We start from the raw sequence: 20155 nt of genomic DNA, 5'->3' as shown, positions 1-20155 counted from the left end.
CTACAGAATGAGGTATAGTGACAAGCTACATTTGCTTTACACACTGATACAAAATTATTGCGTCTGTTGCCTTTGGAAATTCCAGTAGTTTACATATGCTGACATCTAAGGGCTGGTCTACACTAGGGGGGTGGGGTTCGAACTAAGATACGCATAGCGTAGCTGAAGTCAAAGTATCTTAGTTCAACTTACCTGGCTGTCCTCACGGCAGCGAGTCGACTGCCGCGGCGCCCCCATCAACTCTGCTTACTCCTACTGCCGAGGTGGAGTACGGGCATCGATTAGCGTATCGATTTATCGCGTCCAGACGAGACACGATAAATCGATCCCTGATCCATCGAACACCACCTGCCGATCCGGCAGGTAGTATAGACGAACCCTAAGAGAAGCTCTGGACCTTCATTCTTGTGCATCAAATACCATGTGCTTGTGCAATAGTGCTTCAGAAATTACAAAATTAGAAATTGCAAAATTTGAAAGATGGCATTACAAATCTGATCCTATTGATGCTGTCTGAAATGATTCAGTAGGATGGCACTTTTTTTCTTTCCTTGAAAGAATCTTCAGATAACTAGATATTAGCCTACTCCTCTAGATTCTTTCCATACCAACAAACACGACTTGTATCTTGACAGGGTTGAGTTACAGTCAGGTGGATTCTGTCCAGTCTTGGTCATAGCCTGGCAGAGCGGAAAGACGGTAGGATATGGATTCAGTGTAGAGGAGTGGTACAGCTGATCATCATTAGATTATGGCTCCCTGACGTTACAGCTATATGTGTTCCCCTCTCTCCCAATTGCCTTGTATACACATTGAATAGAAGGGATGACAAGATATAATCAAGGCCAAGATATAACCAAGGACTCGGCTGGACCTAAATTCTGCAGCAAGCCACCCTGGTTTCTGTTATATGCAGGTGAGGCAAATGAAAACTTTTGAGGCCAGTTCTGCTGAATTAAAAAATGGAGATTTTTATTGAACTAAATATGGAAAGCATAACAGTCAGTACAATATTCCTTGCAATGTTTATTTTTTCAGTCAATTCAATTTATGTTTCACTGCCCCCTCTCCCCCCATTCTCCCCTTTCAGCATGCTGCAGAATATTGTACTGACAACGCATAACAGCGGGGAAGGGCTGTCAGTGGGGAAGCTGGATGTTTTGACAGCTGGGTAAGAGACAGTGGGGATTTCTGCCCCAGGAAAGCGTAGGAAGTGGTTTGCTGTTTTGTGCACCCACAAAGCAGTTGAGAATGGCAAGTGGACACATATCCTCTTTCCCAGCTCCCCTTGTGGGATGGATTGGCCTAGTCTATAAATTGTGGGCAGGGGGACTTGAACTCCTTTTCCTGCCTCAGCAAAAATCGACAGCAACCAGGTGCCTATTGCCGCCAGCCATGTTAATAAGCACATTGGCTGAATATCTCTGGCAAAATGATCAGCAGTGAAGTAGTTAATAAGGCTGACATTCAAATTGCTTCTACTCGGCTTCAGCATTCAAGCCCCAGTGCGATAGTTGGAGCAGCTCACATTTGCTAAACACTATTGTTTGAGGCTGTTTGCAGACTTGGGAGGACACTGCTCCATCAGGTTAGACTCCGCTCATATGCTGAAGTTTTCCTTCGCAGATATATGGGCTACAATTTTTCTTGTTTAAAAATGAGAGCATAGATTCTGGAACACATAGTAACAGGACAATAGACTCTTCAGTAGCAGTGTGGAGCATTACCGTGGGATCTTATGTACAAGTGGTCTTTTCATGGCTTCGGCACTGATTTCAGCAGGACATGAGTAAAGGTGGCAGAATAAGACGGTAACCTAGTAAAGTCTGATTCTTGCAATGCTCTCTACATAGGACTACATTACAATGTCTTTCTATACCCTCAAAGAGTCATACAGACAGTCCTCTCTCTGCTGTCAATAGCGGCAGAGAAAGTCTCCACACCCAGATCTTAGAGTTCTTGAGGGCTGTGGCTCTTAACCCTTTTGCTTGTGGATGACATGCTGAACTAGCCCCTCAAAACTCACCTTTCTTACAACCCAGTGGTCCACCCAAATGAAGAAAATTCCGATTAGGAAATAATGCTAAGCATAAAACACAAGGGTATTGTGACCAAACTGGAGTTAAATAAACAGTAAAATGCTTCATCGAACTCCATGAAGTAAAAACGCGGGGTTAGATTTATTTACTCTAATTAAAAGTCAATTCCTTGAAAATGTCACTGAGGGGGCGGAGGAGAAAAAAAAAGAAAAGTAAACTAGAAAAACAAATCAAAATCAAAGCAAGTTATTTGGGAGTTCACCTGAACAATTACATAACTGAACAAGGCAGGAAAATGTCTGCAAAGCTGGATGATAACTAGGTCATAGGATAACACACTGAAGCATTCTGAAAAGAAAGGTTTCAGTGAAGAAACACTCAGGTGCAGAGTGTCACTATTGCAGATTACATCCAGCTAAGTAAGCGCAGTCCCTCAGATGGTCAGCTGTGGCAACTGTCTGGTTTTCACATGGAAGTCCTAGAAACTAGAAGCATACAATATAGCCTATCAAGATTACAATTATTGGGATTGCAAAAGTACTTCAAATGTATAAATGTTCGCAGTCCTAGTGTTAAAAAATATGACAATGGAACTAGATCAGATCGTACGGCTGTTGATTTTCTTTCTACTAACTTTGAACAAAGGGAGAAAAAGAATCCACTAGAATTTTCAGAAGAATATTACAAAGTTTGCCCAAGGATCCAAAAAACTTTCCCAAGATCCTTCCTGTAGCACATGGGCATATGAGTGTGTGCTGGGAACGGCCTCTGGCTGTTGTTTGCTTTAAAATATCTAAAATGGTCAGACCCAACATATTATATAGTCCCATTCATTCTGAGAATGGTTAGGGATATTTCTGAGACCTTTGTGCAATGGCATTAGGATGAACGAAGAAGAAACTCTGCAGAATGAGAATTAACCACAGAACTTTGCTCAGCCAGCATTTGAAATTGCAAGGTACATAGTAGGACAGAATGATGAGAGAAAGCCACTAACTTACACTTCTCACATACTTCTCCCTTACTGTGTGTCATTAAATTATAACTGTTTTCTGTTCTCCCATTTGACATCAGCTGGACTAAGAATATGTTTGGAATCTTCTTTCTAATATTAAACTAGACTATGAACTGATGTATACATATCCTTTGTGGATTACACGATTTAATAGAAAATTGTAATCTTTCTACAGTTTTTCTTTTTAACCATGCTATAGAATGTAATGAAAAATTAGATACCTGGCACAGAATTCTATGGGATGGTACAAAAAACAAACAAACAAAACTATAGGACAGCTATAATTCTCTAATAAACTATTTTTATAGTGATTTCTATACAGCCCGATTTAATTTGTATCGAATCCAACTGGTTTCATCCCTATTGCATTCTCTACAACTTTTCCACAGAGAAATGGCTTAGAGTCCATTAGCAGAATCCCTGCAGAGACTTAAAAATGTAAACAAAGGTATTTTCAAAAGTGACTAAAAGGTTTTTAATGTGTCAAGACCCAACAAGGTTTGGGTTCAGCACTGAAATTTTCAGTGTCCAACGGGGTTAAAGAGGGATATTTGTTCACTCTCTTCCTATTTAATTTTATAACAAACAATGCACTACAGATGTTGAAAGGAGACTTATTATTCCCTAGAGTCAAGGAATAGCTCAATGCCTACGTAAATGGCCCAGCCTGGGCCAGCAGAGTGTTTGAAAGCACAACGTTCAGTGTTAAAAGCATGAGTCTCTACTGCTTGAACTTAAGGACTATGCCATCAACTGTAAGCAGTAACAGATATATAAACCTCTTTGTGGAGCAGTCACAAGAGGACAAAAACCCATCCTGCTACCACATGTGGCCATAAGTACCTCTTGGATTACTGACCATTAGTTATCATTTTTAAAAATGGAAACAGTCAGTCCATACTCCATATATGGTTTTCAGACAAATGGTGATCACTTTCTGGAAAAAAAAAAAGACAGCTTACGTTCTTATTGAGGCTTGACTATCTCTCAGGCTATGTCTACACTGGCAATTGAATGACAAATCTTTCATCTTTCAGGTGTTACCCCACCACTCTCTGAAAGACAAAAGTTATGCTGTGACAAGTGCCAGTGTGAATGGCGTGTTGTCGGCAAGAGCGCTTGTTGGGGATAGAAGTTTTTTGTCAGCAGGAGAGCCGACAAACAGCGGCTAAATTGCACGACTTTTAGCAGCACGGCTATAGCAACACAGTCATGTCGCAAAAAGCTGTGTAGTGTAGACATAACCTCAGCCTGGAAACTGAGAGCACCCGGGGTCTCATCTGAAACCAAATACCCAACATCAGTGTAGGAAGTCCTCAGGTTTACCAGAGACTTCAGTGGTCACTGGCTGCCAACCACCATCCCCCACAACATTTATATTTTTCAATCTAAAGTATCACTACAAATTTTATATGGTGATCAGGTAGAGGGGACACATTGGAGATGGTACAAAAACCATATCTCAAGGTAATTGCTTCCTCTCCCTAATTATACTTCAGGGATATTTATAAGGGCTATCAATAGTGAATGAACTATTGATCACAAGATTAATATTCTGGATGAAAATCCACAAAAGGAAGGAGGGAGAGACCATCTGCCTAAAACAGGTCCAAAAAAGTAGTTCTAATCTCAGCAGATGTTTACATACAGGCTGGACACAACATAATTGCTCCATTCAATTTGGATTTCAGTAAAAAAAAAAAACAAAAAAAACCCAAACCTAACACTCTGGGGGTTCTCAAAAACTTCAGTTGAAACTCGGGGGAGCGGGGTAGAAGGAGGGACAAATGGGATATAAGCTGTGTACAACAGCAATTTGCCTTCCTGTAAGCAGAAATGGGTGACAATACCAACCAAGTAAGCTTTTTCCACCTACATCACATCAGTTCCAAAAGCCCAGTAGGATCTCAGCAGAGCTCTGCTGGAAGTCTTGATTCAGCAGAACTGAACCTATAATGTTAAGGAAAAATAGAACTACTGTGTGGGTGCCCCAAAGCCACTTTCTGAAAATTAATTGCTTGTACGTATTGAAACTAATTGTCTCTCCAGTGCTGAAAGGTTCTAGCTCCCAATTAAAGAAAAGTGACTCCCACGTTTCAATTTTAAGGTTTGACCTTTTGTTTCTTTTGCTAGAAACTGAAAAAAATTCATTTAATTTGTTTATTCTCTCCTGAAATAAGAGGCAGATAAAGAGATCCTATTCACATTTCACAAAAACATAATTGTTGCCAGGCGTAGCAAAAGAACTTGTGACTCAAGTGTTAGCCTGAAAAATATATGGCTTTGCTTTTTAAAAAATGATCTTAGGCGCCTCGGTTGTTTTGAGATGCCTTAAAGCAATATGATTTTCAGACAACAGTGCTCAACACTTTTCGAAAAACAGGCTCCTTTAAGATGTCTCAGGATGAACACCCCAAAACAGAGTTTCACAAAAATCACCAGCCACTTTTGAAAACTTGGATTATGTTAAAAATTAAGAGTAAACTTTGCCAACGTACATGCAGTAGGAGATGTGCATGCATAACAATGGCAGAATTCAGCCCTCATGTGCTCAGCATCTCCAACTCCTAGTGATCTCTTGGGGAGTTTGGGGTGTTCACAAGAGCTTCCTGCCAAAGTCTTTCAGGACCTTATGAGTTTGGGCACCGTTATCATAAAATCAGGTGAGAATGGAAAACCTGCAAGTGTCTGAAAACGGAGTCTCTGAAAAATGTGCTAAGACTTATGCAATTATAATGCAAAAAACCTGACAGAAAGGAGGGTCCGGTGGTTAAGGCACGGACTTAGGAAACCTGGGTTCAACTCCCTATTCCTCCACGTTTCCTGTGTGACTTTGGACAAATCTCTCAGTCTTGCTGGGCTTCAGTTCCCCACCTGTACCACAGGAATGACAGCACTAGCACTACCCTACCTCACAATGGCATGGTGAGGATAAATACACTACAGATTGTGTGCGGCACTCAGATACAACAGTAATGGGGGCCATAAAAGGTCCTCTGATTCATAGATTCCTAGTGTTTCCACAATTCTCCTTTCCCTCCATCCCCCAAAGCTATCTCATCAGACTCACCAAGGAAGTAGCTCTTTCATTTTATATTCCATTGCGGTTTCCTTTTTGCTGTATTTTATAAATAAAGCAACATATTAAAACCTCTTTCCTGGTCTCACCACAGACAAGTCTGGACTAACAAAGATTATTGCTAAAAATAAACCTTAGCTTTACTGCATGCTGTTGGGGTTAGGGTCCTGGAGGGTATGCCAACCCTTTCAGATTTTTAATTTTGTTTATTTTAGTTTATTTATTGAAATAATTGCTGCTGAGTCTCTTTAGATCAATAGTCTGAAATTGGAAGAGATCTGTCTAGTGGTACAAGCTACTGACGTGATGTCACAGGCTACGTCCAGTGAAATGAGACTCAAATGCATTACTTTCATCAGGTACCTCAAGGGGATATTCTAATGGCATGATAAACATTGGGGAGAAAAAATATTTCAGCATTTACCAACTGCGTCGCTTTCCTTTTCAAATACACTCTGAAGAGAACTGTAAGGCAGAAGTTGAACCTAACAATTTTCTTTGGATGAATAGAAAATGCTTTGTTTATTATTCCTAAATGGCAACCTGTTTCTTGCTTCCTGTTGTTGTTTTTTCATCTGGTGCTATCTTTAATAGCCTTGTTGAGAATGTGAAGAGTTTCTGTGCTGATATTACAAAAAATGCCTCCAAAAATCTAGAGCTTATATTGAAGTACAAAGCTTCTGCTGTGAGAAGCTGCAGCATCTGTTTTAGAACGTCATGTTTATATTTAGAAGCAGTACATCTTCAGCTAATCCAACAACCCACCTCCAGTCACCTTCTGCAGGTTAGTGCCAACCGATGCCCTTCCTTCAGTCACTCGGTTGGGGTTCATTTCACGTTCTAGTGGCCCTCTCATTGACCCATCATGTTAACAGATCCCAACACCTACACTGCAGTATACTGTGACCCGCCTGGCTATTGCTGTCAGATCTAATCTCCCTTGAAGTGGTGTGCTGCCAAAAGCTCAGTTCAGCATCAGGATGCAAATCTGTCAGTCTCCCACACTCATTCAAAGTGCTTTTTTTTCCCCCCTAGGTCACAAGATGTGAAGAGTGCTCTGTGCCACATACATACTGAAATTAAAACATATAGTAAAATCAGGGTAGTCACCAAAGCATGTCATCTAGAGCAAAGCTTGACCCATTTGGTCAGGCTCTTCTCAGACTGTTCTGTTTCTGTCTACTGGCTCTGCTTCCAATCCAATGCCCACAGACAGCAAATACATAGCAGGGAAGACATTATAATCAACCTTCTATTTTGGAGTCATGCCACCCCTCAAAGAAGGGCCAGCGTGCCAAATGCACTCTGCATTCAAATATGTTTCACCTGCAATGGCTGCATATGGCACATGCATGGCACTGATGCTGCATTACTTCTATTTTTGTAAGGGATACTGTGCTATTTACCACATGCAATGTGCTGCTGTATGCAGCACAGGCCAATGCAACGTAACTCAAGCAGATGTGTCACAGCTAACACAGTGAAACATTCAAACAGAACAACACAACAAGCACAATAAAGAGCCAAACCAAAACTCTGATCCACGGGTTAAAGGAATCGGGTGTGGGGGGACAGTGCACAGCTCTGTATCTTGTGCTCTCCCTGGCTTGGGGGATCTGCGCTTCCTCCACCACCCTCTTCCTTGGCTGGTGCAGTGACTATTCCCCCTCCTTTTTCAATCCCTGATAGATGAGTACAAGCAGACCAAGTGCTCCCAGGACTCCCAACCTCTTCCCATTGAAGAGCACTGTTTTCTGAGTGATGTTTTGCAGGGTATGAAATTCAGGCATTTAGATCAATGGAAGTAGAGGGGGAGCTTCAATCCAAGGGGCAATTTTGATGGATGGGGGTTGGGGAGGGGGCAAGGGTGAATTCTCAGTACTTCCCATCAGGCTGGTGAGAGGCTTGGAAGCAGCATTGGAACATGGAAGGGTGGGATGGACCTAAGGATCCTCTTTTGCTCCTGGCTATTATAGCTAAAGTGCGACATGGGGATGATGCACTTGAGTTCCATGAGAGGAATGGTAAGAGACCAAGCTCTGACCAGAAACCCTAAAAGCACCACCAAATAAACAGAATAATCTTCCTATCTCTCTGCAAACTGCAGATTTCTCCTTCCCACCGAGAAATGACTCGAAGGAGTGGAAACCGCCCATCTTCCCCACCCCCCATGATTGAAATGGAGCTATGAGTTATGAACAGACCATTCATGAAAGTACACCCATTCCTGAAGGCACTTGTTCCACTCCCCCCTGGAGGGAAACAGAACATACATCGAGCTGCCAATATACCACAGTCTACTTGAAACATCTGTGATCGTGATCTAAATAAAGAACATTGTTTCTGTTTAGCAAATTCATGTACTTAAAAAAGAGTTTCAAAAAGTTTAAATGGAATAGAGTAAAACTGCATTACCTGAGCAGTTTTTGCCCTTCGGCCTTGCATGCTATTGCTGTGGCTGATTTGTAAGTTGGTGGCACCTTCTGAAAGGCAATGAGATTTTCTACAGGGGAGTGTATTGTAATTACTGTAGGAAGGAGTATCCTCTGCTGTAGCTGACACCATCTTATGGTTTCCAATATCTGGAATATCAGACACTAAGTTCCGACAATAAGCCCCAAAGGTATTTCGTGGGCCTCCATTTATTGTAGCACCTGAGTTCTTGGGAGAATACAAGTCACTCATAGAATTGGCACGTTGGCAGGTGACCAGCTGCTGGGGACTGTTGCTTGCTTCTGTGCCTCGCATCCCCTCACCATCCTTCTCCTCAGCTGAACCTAAGATTTCTTCATTGCTTGTTAAATGTTCTTGGCTGAGGTCAGAGAGCGAAAATTCCAAGCTATCCTCCCGCCAGATATCTGCAGATTTCGAACGCTTTTTCTTGAAGCTTGCAGTTTCCATGAAAGTTGTCCCGTTTGTTGAATATCGATGCTGTCTGCCATCTTCGGCCAAAAATGTAGTGTCATCCCCATAAAGTCTGCTTTCTTCTGTGTCTGGCATGCTCTGCACTGAGGCTGCCGTGAGAACTGTGCTGCTGTCCACACTAGGAGTAACAGAAGAATCGGTGTGGTAAGAAACAGGCCTTAAGCCCATATCCACTCTGTCCACCCAAATGGGGCTTCCAAAGTCCTCTAAATTGGCTTCTTGGTTAAAAGGCTCCAGGCCATTTTCTGCCAGTGACTGGGGGATGCTAGGAGTACTGCTAGATCGGGTGCTCACTTCTGAGTTCCTGTGGATAACCTTCCCTGAAGAAGCATGCCTGGTCCGTCGAGAAGTTTTATTTGAAAGGCGAAGTGAGCGTGATGTGTGCTTCCGTCCCAGGCTGGCGTGCTTGTCTCCATACAATGCATGCTCTACATTTTGGCTTTCCGCGTTTCCCATGGTTTTAAGGTCTGCAAGATTAAAGAACAGGAAATATTAAACTTTCAACTAATATATGTATCCATATATACAATATGCCTGTCAGTAGCTCTCATGGATTGTACAAAGGAAAGAGATTGTTTCTTAAAAGGAATCTAGACTCTCTCATCCAGAAGTAGTGCTAAAAGATACATGTTGTCATGTATCTATGATCTATGTCAGTGGTTCCCAAACTTGTTCTGTCGCTTGTGCAGGGAAAGCCCCTGGCAGGCTGGGCCCATTTGTGTACCTGCCGCGTCCGCAGGTCTGGCAGATCGCGGCTCCCACTGGCCGCGGTTCGCTGCTCCAGGCCAATGGGAGCTGCTAGAAGCAGCAGCCAGTATGTCCCTCGGCCTGCACCGCTTCCAGCTGCTCCGGGCCCTGGGAGCCACGATCGGCTGGACCTGCGGACGCGGCAGGTAAACAAACCGGCCCGGCCCACCAGGTGCTTTCCCTGCACAAGCGGTGGAACAAGTTTGGGAACCACTGATCTATGTACATCTGCTGAAACATGTGTTGCAACTAACAAGAATTATTTTAACAGTGATGATCAATAATAAAATGTAATCAGTTTGCAACATCACTTGTGAACTCAAATACAATCCAGTGAAATTTTCCAAGGTATGAACCCAGGGCCTCAGTTACCCTGATATAATCCAAGAGTAACTCACTGAATCCAGGGGTTGCATCACTGTAGATCAGAGGAGAACCTGGCCCTGAATGTGGCTTTGAGTGTGAGCCAATTTATAATGAAAGTAAATTGGTAATCGCAGTTTTACACACATCAGTTAAATCTATTAAAATCAGTTAATCCTCAATGCAACATTGGCCAATAATGTAAACTGTAAAAATTAACGTCTCATTTCTATACCAGAATCCCCTCTCACTGAAGCAGGACTCCCTCATTTAGCAATATGGAATTGCAGGGTGGTTGCACCCTCCTAATACCGGTTCATGACCCCCTGGGTCAGAACCTATGCTCTACACCAGGGGTCGGCAACCTTTCAGAAGTGGGGTGCCGAGTCTTCATTTATTCACTCTAATTTAAGGTTTCATGTGCCAATCATATGTTTTTAGAAGGTCTCTTCCTGTAAGTCTATAATATATAACTAAACTATTGTTGTATGTAAAGTAAATAAGGTTTTTAAAATGTTTAAGAAGCTTTATTTAAAATTAAATTAAAATGCAGAGCCCCCTCCCCCCCCCCCCCCCCGGACCGGTGGTCAGGACCCGGGTAGTGTGAGTGCCACTGAAAATCAGCTCACGTGCCGCCTTTGGCACGTGTGTCATAGGTTGCCTACCCCTGATCTACACTAAAAGAACAGAAAATTATGTATATTTAGGTTCCTACCAGAGGATGGTTAAAGGGGAGAGATTCTGTATTTCTACTCTTTGAGCAACATCATATATTATTGAAAACAAAAATCTAATGGAGTCACATTTGTAATTATCAACACCAGTATTGGCACCCAAGGCATCAAAATGCAACTCTGCAGAGCAACACATTCTACAAGCTCTGTTCTAAGGAGATCCTCATTGAGGCCCAAAACTCATTCTAATGATTGAAAAAAAAATTAAGCCAATCCTTGCACCAGGAAAGAGAAAAAAGAGGACACTAATGTTCCCAGAATCCTGCAAACTGGTGCTTCCAAGCCATCCCCTCTCAGAGGGAACATGCTCTGGTGTGCTGTCAGGGAGTCACAAGGAAAGCAGGTCAATTTCTAGGCCTAACAACCGTGACAAGGTTACTTGATAATAACATTACAGGTCACTTTTCAAAGTCGTACCTAGAGTTGTAACAACAGGACTCCTGCTGACTAAGGGGAAATTTGCAGCTAAATACCTGCACAATGCTTTAAGAAACAGGGCTGAAGATCCCTAATAAAAGCCTTCAAAAAAGTCAGTCCTAGGTGTGTGCTTCATTACATCTAGACAAGCTTTAGACCATTATTTTGCTTCTATAAGTTTTAAAGCCTCAACAATCATTAAATATACCATTGTATTTAGTTTTCTTTGGGTTATTTTTAGTATGTAAGATACTATATCACCGTTTTTCAGTATATGTAGAATAAGAAATAACAACAGTAACTCGGATTCCAATGTGTGAGTTACATGACCAAAGCATTAAAAAAAATCATTTTTTTTAAATCTTATTTTGACATGCTGGTAATGAGACTTGTAAAGACATTTGCTGGACATCAAAAACTGAGTTAGGAGTCATATCCACTCAGCATCCTCTCCAAAAATACTAAAAACTACTTAAACCAGGCTCCTTGAGACCCAAAAGGACAGAACAGATGCATCTTGTAGGAGGTTCCACCAATGCCTCTGTGCAAGGGCTTTTGCAAACATAACAGCTAAATTCATTCTTGGTGTAATTCAGCTGATAAGTCCAAGGAAGAATTTGCCCCCCGCAGCCTATTCATTTCTCATGTAGGCTAGTGTAACTCAGTGAAGTCAATGAAGTTATACCAGCATTACCCTGACATAAGTAAGACCAGACTCAAGACCAGAAAAGAACAATTATAGTATTATTGTAACTGGATAATAGCATTGTTTGCAGCATAGATATAAAATTATGAAATAAATAACCTCTGTTTTAAATTTTAAAAGAAAAGTAGCTGTTTTGGCCAGGAGCAAAGTCAAGTATGTATTAAAATACAAAATCGTACAAAATTTAATATGAAAATAAATACACAAACACAAAGAAAATGGTGTACAATTATTTACATATAGAAAAAAACACAATTCTTTAAGAGGGATCACAGGGCAAAGACTTTCTGGTTTTGAGGCAGCTATATTAGACTTGAGAAAAACAGCAAATGGTGTCTAGAAAGCAAGATAACGGGGGCGGGGTTTAGTCCTAAGGGCAGTGGGTTTTTCCATTATAAGCATGTGCCATACTTTATTGAATCAGATGCTCTTGGAATGAATATGATTGTGTATATGCATTAACCATCTGAATACACAATATCAGCTACCGCACAGAACCTATTTAACCTCACATAGATTACACAGAAACTACTGAATCAATTCTGATAAATGTTCACACTTACAATTCTGCTCTAGGTACTATCAAATACTTGTGGTGGGGTTGTATTTTTTTTTGCGGATGCTTTGGAAAATGGTCAAAATAGGAGCTAGTATGCTTTTGAGTTTCCCTATACGACTACACCTCTACCTTGATATAACATTGTCCTCGGGAGCCAAAAAATCTTACCGTGTTATAGGTGAAATCACGTTATATCGAACTTGCTTTGATCTGCCGGAGTGCGCAGCCCCTTCCCCCCCTCCCCCGGAGCGCTGCTTTACCGCGTTATATCCGAATTTGTGTTATATCGGGTAACATTATATCGGGGTAGAGGTGTAACTAGCTCCATAGTTATGTCACGTTTTAGTTATGACTTGCTAAAAATCTGTGTGGTAGAAAGCGGGATGGGCACTACCTAAAACATTCTGACATCTCTGTATCTAAAATAAATATGACCGAGGGAATTAAACCACATGGAGTGAGATCCCCAACTCACTTAAGTAAATGGCAAAGCTCCCATTGACCTCTATGCTGCTCGAGCCAGACCGCCCCACCTCACAGGGTCCTAGAGCCCAGGCCCCAAACCAAGCATCTACACCACAATTAACCAGCCCCTTAGCCTGGGCCAGGTTTTTAATTGTGGTGTAGACAGACCCTATGAGGCCAGGGATTTACCCATAGTTTAGAAAAACAAATGCACTCAGCAAATTTTAGCCCAATGTATGTTAAAATGATAGAGTTATCAACCGCTGAAGAACAGGGTTTATTATTTAAATTGAGTCTTAAGCGTAAGTGTTATTCCAGATTGTTCTGATCTCGTCAGGACAGAACATGAATGTTAGTTACATTATCTTTTGTTTCCAAAACCTTTAAATGCGACTCAGGTAGCACAAAGGTGCCCTTTTGTCTTTGCAGCTTGGGTCTAAACCAGATCTCACTTCTAAGCCTTGTAGAAGGAAATCTCTAGGGGAAAGGTTTTTGCTGTACTGACTTTAAAACGCTTGCTAACAACAATTTCATTTAAAAGGATTTTCACTGGCTGCAGAAGCAGATCTTTACACTGTCATTTTCCCCATTATCAAGAAAGATAACCACCATTTTGGTGTCATTTTGAGAAGAATTAAAGATTTTTACGTTTAAAACATGATTGAAAAGAGTAGCTCTCTAACTAAAGACACAAATTTGCAGAAAGGCCAGAAAGTTCTTAGTACCACTCAATGTACAGAGACTCAGCCCCCCAGAGACCAGCAAACATATCACTTGCTCAATGAACAGAGCAACCGGATGCACAGCACTCTATCAGTTCAGCAAACGATTGTTATGTGCCACAGTCCCAATGTAACATTAATGGACACAATCATGCAAAACTGAAAACAAACAAAAAATTTTGCCAAGAAAAGAAACAAGAGGATAAGCCTGTATTCTGTGAGTAAAACAGATGGCTAGAAAATGCTTTCATGCAAAGAGTAATGCATTTTCTACACAGATAAAAACTCAGCACCTGCGATAATGGTTTTCTTAGCACTAACATCCTTGGGAATATGAACATAGACATTCACAGGAATGTTTACCAACCTGTTTCACATGATGAAAAGTATGTGCTAGATACTGACAGGAAACATCATGCTCCCAAGTAAGGAATTGACCATTATCTGCTTAGTTGAAGGACACTTGGGTTTTACTTAACAATGAAAGTCTCCCAATCCTGCAAACCATTGCTTACACGATTAGCCCTGAGTCACTGCTGAAGTGAGTAACGATGATTACTCAGGAATAGTCCTGTTCCTAATCTCATTGACTTCAATCAGAGCAGGGTCTGATCTTAAGTAAGAGTATGCAGGACTGAGCCAGGTCAGAATAAACTGTGTTTGAAGTAGTCATAAAATAACCTGTCTCAAAATCAGAACATAAGTAATATTAATGGGAGTTATACACAGACATTAAGAAGACAAACAGTTGCTATTGTTAGCTTATTAACTGAATCAAAAGATGCCTATTTGAGCACTGTACAAGGTAGCAATAGGATGCCACATAAATCAGTGGTGACTTGCCTCAATGTTTAAAAAGGGCTGTAAAGCAGAGTAAGGGGATGCAACATGTCAAAAATCTGTTCTGAATTTATCTTCCAAAGCTAACAAAAGATTGAGGCATACAGAACATGTCACAAGTAACAATTTTTAAAAAATGTTATTAGTTTGGAAAAATAAAGCTTAAGACTGATGGCACAAACAGAATATCAGTAAGGGAAAAGTATACATTCTACAATAAACCTCCGGGAGAAAAATGCTCCCTGTAAACTAACTGATTTAGATGGAGAAATAAAACTGTAACAGAATTGTTGAGTTCTCCTTGAATTAGTTTAAAATAAAATATTGCTATGTAGAAAGAGGATTTTCTAGATGATACTGGCTGAAGTCCCATTTCAAATTTCATTTTTTCTCAATACATTATTTTTCCTTTCTCTCTTCTTCCTTTTCTCCAATAAAATATTCATGATAGCAATTACAGAAAATAAACCTAACTTAATAGCTTGCAAGTTTTTGACAAACTGAACTTTAGATTGCAGAGGAAAGGATGAAATTTATTAACTTCCATGTTAAATTTGAAGCACCTCACAAGACAACAGATTGCAAATTTAAAATTAGATTCTGGTGGGAGGACTTGGTAACATATCTCTATTTTTCTCCTGGAGTTTGAGTCTGGAGGCTGTGAGAACCAGAACAATGATAAAATCAACAGCAAGAACTTATTCTACAGAAATGAACTTTTACTAAATTCTGCAAACCAACAACAAAGATTTTTACTCAACTCACAAAAACCATATAGAATGAGAACAATTTACAAGAGTAACTAAAAAGGAATACACACATTTTATGGCAATTAAAAGTTTTTTTTCCCCCAAAAGAGATTGAAGTTTCAGAGTAATCTTATACCTTTGAGTTTCTCAGAAACTGCAATGGAATATTTCATTGTTTTGAATTAAGAGCTTTTTAGCCAGACATTTCTTTTTATAATCCACTTTAAATATGTTAAAGCATGGGATGTACTCCAAAAAGGCCCTGCAAGCAACTCAAAAGCAGGGTGATGAAGTGGGAGGCAAGGAGGGAGAGGAAGGAAAGGATGTCATCAGTAGCTGCTTGATAGAAATTCTAATGCTTTTGCATTGCTAAATGGGTGTAACTATAAACAACATGCAGTTTCCTCCAAATTTTCCCCTCCCACAAACAATACACAGCAAACTCCTAAAGAAAATGCATAGACACACACGTACCTTACAAGGCAATATTGGTAGCCAATGCAACTTTCCCCAAGAGAACTGTGGCATTTAGATATATAGAATTGCAAATGATATCAAAATGAACAGTTACTGGAACCACAGAATCTGTCAGCACCTGCCACTCAGCGCCTCCATTATTGTCTCGTCAGAGTCTATGAATATATGCCAAAAACCTGGTGAGAGAGAGGGAGGAAAAAAGAAATAGGCAAAGGATTAGCAAAAATGGTTAGAAAGGAGGACATTTTCTGCCAAGTCCTATTTTCACACTTACCTAAGAAACATTATATAATACAGTGCTTAAATTCTCTATTTAAATTATATATATATATATATATATATATATAAAATCTGACAATATCAGAATCACTGAAAACCTCAGTCTAACACTTTATGAAGCCAAACCAAGGGTATGAACGCCATTCATTTTCTTACCACTTTTTATAATAAAGAATCTTATAGAAATTGACAAGAGACTGCTGAGGGCAAACACAATGATACAGGACTGGAGGGTCTCAGTGACAGCTCAGAAAAATTACATTTGTATTGGGTTTTCTAGTTTTGGTTGGTTGGTTTTTGAGGGGGTGCAAGAGAGAAAAGCAATTAAACAGGGTCCCTCATAAAAGATACTCAACACTCCCCTCAGAATTCTGTGCATGGCTACCGTATTTTCCGGCGTATAAGGCGACTGGGCATATAAGACGACCCCCTAATTTTACAGTTAAAACATAGGTTTTGGCCTATACTAGCCGTATAAGACGACCCCCCCCCTTCCGAGGGGGGGAGCCCAGAGCCTTTTAAATCCCAGCCGCGACCGGGAATCAGAGGGCTCTGGGCTGCCCGCTGCGGCGGGGAGCCCAGAGCCTTTTAAATCCCAGCCGCGGCCGGGAATCAGAGGGCTCTGGGCTGCCCGCTGCGGCGGGGAGCCCAGAGCCTTTTAAATCCCAGCCACGGCCGGGAGTCAGAGGGCTCTGGGCTGCCCGCTGCGGCGGGGAGCCCAGAGCCTTTTAAATCCCAGCCGTGGCTGGGAATCAGAGGGCTCTGGGCTGCCTGCTGTTTATACCCGGCGTATAAGACGACCCCCGATTTTTGGGGGTTGTTTTTTAGTATAGACAGTTGTCTTATACGCCGGAAAATACGGTATTTTGTATTTCTTTCTGCTTGAAGATGGCTTACAATTAGGTTAAGGAAGAGGTACTGACTTCTTTTTATTTCTTTTTTTTTTTTAAACACAAACAATAGTTCAATCTGTACAATTTACTAAAATGGACAGCAATACAAGCACTGGTATAATGAACAATTTTAGAAAGGAGTCAGAGATTACAGAAAATTTATACACACAGAGTATATTGTGGAGGTAAACTATGCACACTAAAGGAACAGACTAGGAAATGATGCTGCACTCACTTACACACACACAAAAGTAACTTCAGGATTATTCACGTGTGTATGTGCATGCACGCATGCACGCAGGATCAAACTCCTAGACTGTGCCTTGGCCTGATGCCATTTAAAAGTTCATTCCCACGTGTTCCTTAGACACTAGCGTATGTCTACACTGCAGCTGTGAGCAAGCCTCTCCGCTTAGGCAGACAGACTTGCGTTAGCATGCTAAAAATAGCAGTGTGGACATTGCAGCTCCAGTGGAGACTCAGGTTAGCTACCCAAGCTCAGAAGCAGGGGGTTAGGTGGGGCTTGAGAGCCGGAGTTGTCGTTCGAGCCATAACATCCATACTGCTGTTTTTAGTGCACTAGCTCGAGCCCTGCCAGCACGAGTCCATCTTCCCACGTTGGAAAGCTCATTCCCAGCTGCAGTAGATGTACCCTTATGGTCCAATCCTGTGAGATGCTGAGTACTGTAAACTCTGTGGGAGTTTTGGGTACTCAGTGCTTTGCAGGATCAAGCCCTGAAGTCATTAAATTTCCTTTATGCAGCCAAGTTGCAAGGCGAAGAGGCAAATGAAAGAAGCGGATCATCAAGTAGCATTGCAAACAGAGTTATTACATGGGTTTTACATATTTTCAAAAGATTACAAGAACAATGAATTCAGAATAGGTCAGTGATGCCCTTCATGTTGTTAGAGCAACTTGGTAGTAAATTTTTATCCTCGCTTGGATGGATTCTCAAAAGGAAGTGAGAGTTACCAACTCCTTTTTTAAATTAAAAAAATTCTAATTTTCTTCCTTCTCCTTTATGTCTCCCTCGTACTCCCCACTCCCCCAGGCTGCTGGTTGAGAGCTGAAAAGATGTTCATGTGTTGCTCAGAAGCAGGCAGAAATTAATAAAATGAAGCTCATTTATATTGAAATGGACTCATTATCATGCCAGCTGACAATAATTTACAAGGTTAGACTCTTGATGGAAAACAAGGTCCTACAGGCAAGTGTTCTTCCACCTGCGTCTCATACGTAGGAAATAATCGTATGTTTAACATGCTTTACTTTTTAAGGAAAAAAAAAAGTTTTATCTTTGGATTTTTTTCCCTGCTGTATCTATATTTGCCACAGATAAGTTATTTTTAAAGAAAACTAAACTGTAGTGCACTATCAGCTTTTTCACTCTCAAATTGTTTTTTGAAGAGTTGGTTATTCATCTGAAATAATCTGCTCCAAACTGAAATTTGGCCAAAAAAAAAAAAAAAAAAAAAAAAAAAAGGTCAGAACCTTGGTCACTTTTAGGAGAATTAAAATAATAGTAATAATAATAATGTTGACTGTTTCATATGAAGTCTTTGCTCCTAACCAAATAATTCTCTTTTAGTATCTCAGTACTAAAACACTTAAAGGAAAAGAGTTGTTTTTTCAAAGGTGAAAAAATCCAAGTGGGTGTTTACACTTGGGGAATTGGATTACTCTCCCTGTCTCTCTCTATATCTATCTTTATATCTATCCACATCTATATCAATATGCATGTGCACACACGCTTCCTTGAGGATGTATCATTATCTCATGATTCTTTTCCAGCAGAGTCAGCTCCTGTTAGTTATTATTACTAATTCAAAGGAATTCTTGCAAATGCAAAAATCCATTTTTGTTTTTTAAAAATCAGTTTAATACTTAACTTTGCTTCTAATACACCTTAGAAAACACCCCAACCACCAGTTTATTGTTTCATCTCACCCTTTGGTTTTCTGCAAGAGCAGAAGTTCTTCAACATTCCCAAGCCAGGTGCAGATTTTGACTTCTGGCAGAAAGGTCTTCACGGGAATAATGGGGTCTGCTCTTTCCCCAGGAGGAGTGGCACAGAAGGGACATGATTCCCCACAGGCGAAAGGAATGGGGCACACACACTCATGAGAGGGAGCAGCTGGGTTCTGAACAGAAACTTTGGGCTTGTCTACATTACAAGTTATGTTGGTATAACTTACATCGCTCAGGGATGAGAATAAGCCACCTCTCTGAGCAATATAACTTATAGTGACTGAAGCGCTGCTGTGGACAGTGCTCTCCCGCCGACACAGCTACCGCCTCTTGTGGAGCTGGCTTTAGTATGCCGACGTGAGAGCTCTCTCCATCAGCCGCGCTACAGGGTGCAGCTGTATTGCTGTAGCACTTCTAGTGTAGACTAGCCCTCAGTACTGATGACTTCATTCCCTCTATAGGGCAGCGTCCCCCCGTACAGCACATTCGCTCAGTGCTCTGCTGGACGCTACAGCGTTAGTGGAGCGTGGAACCAAGCAGGGTGTTGATGGCCTATTCATGGGCATGACATAACACACTGATGCGTATGGTATGGACGTGCTTTTACTGACCCAAAAGTACACACTTGTCAGTGACCATGTTCAATGCTGATGTTTCGGTCATAAACAACTACAGGGAAAGTTAAAACAAAACAAAATGAATCTAAAATGTAGTTTTTCAAACTACTTGTTTAAAAAAGACCCTAAATTTGCAGTCTCAGACCTGGTTCCTGGAAACATGCATACATGTACATAACTTTTATTCATGAGTGTAGCCCCAATGTTCTTTGCGGTATTCGGGCCAAATTAACTTGTGAGTATTAATTTAATGACTATGAAAAAGTATCCTGAAAAATCAGGCCACGTGATTTCTAAGAGGATGAGCACCCAAAATTCCCACTTAAGTTGTGTGCGCTAAAAATTAGCCCACTGACACTGCAACCATCAACCCAGTGTCTTTGGATGCAAGGTCCCTAAAAATGAGGTTATAGTCAGAAAGGTGACTATATAAAAATAGCAGCAATTTATTCATCACATTTGCTAGCTACATGTACCCAGGGTTACATCTGCTGACTTGCTAACAAAAATAACATTGCTTCCTGTTGGTACCAAAGAACCAATACAGGGACAGGAGAATG

The 20155-nt window shown here is 41.0% G+C and overlaps 1 protein-coding gene across 4 annotated transcripts in view; it reads right to left on the bottom strand.

The window, feature by feature from the left end:
* TIAM1 (TIAM Rac1 associated GEF 1) overlaps positions 1 to 20155 on the bottom strand; it is a 267398-nt gene that overhangs the window by 88606 nt on the left and 158637 nt on the right. For all 4 annotated transcript variants that reach the window (XM_039520731.1, XM_039520734.1, XM_039520732.1 and 1 more), the window contains 2 exons: positions 15835 to 16013; positions 8549 to 9525 (listed from right to left, as the gene is read on the bottom strand). In XM_039520731.1, the coding sequence (XP_039376665.1) occupies positions 8549 to 9514 (966 nt within the window). In that variant the 5' untranslated portion in view covers positions 9515 to 9525; positions 15835 to 16013. The remainder of the gene's footprint in view (positions 1 to 8548; positions 9526 to 15834; positions 16014 to 20155) is intronic.

The sequence above is a fragment of the Mauremys reevesii genome, linkage group 1, assembly GCF_016161935.1.
Source record: "Mauremys reevesii isolate NIE-2019 linkage group 1, ASM1616193v1, whole genome shotgun sequence".
In the NCBI taxonomy this organism is placed as follows: domain Eukaryota; kingdom Metazoa; phylum Chordata; order Testudines; family Geoemydidae; genus Mauremys; species Mauremys reevesii.
Note: the sequence above shows the minus strand (reverse complement) of the source record. Positions and strands in the feature narration are given on the sequence as shown.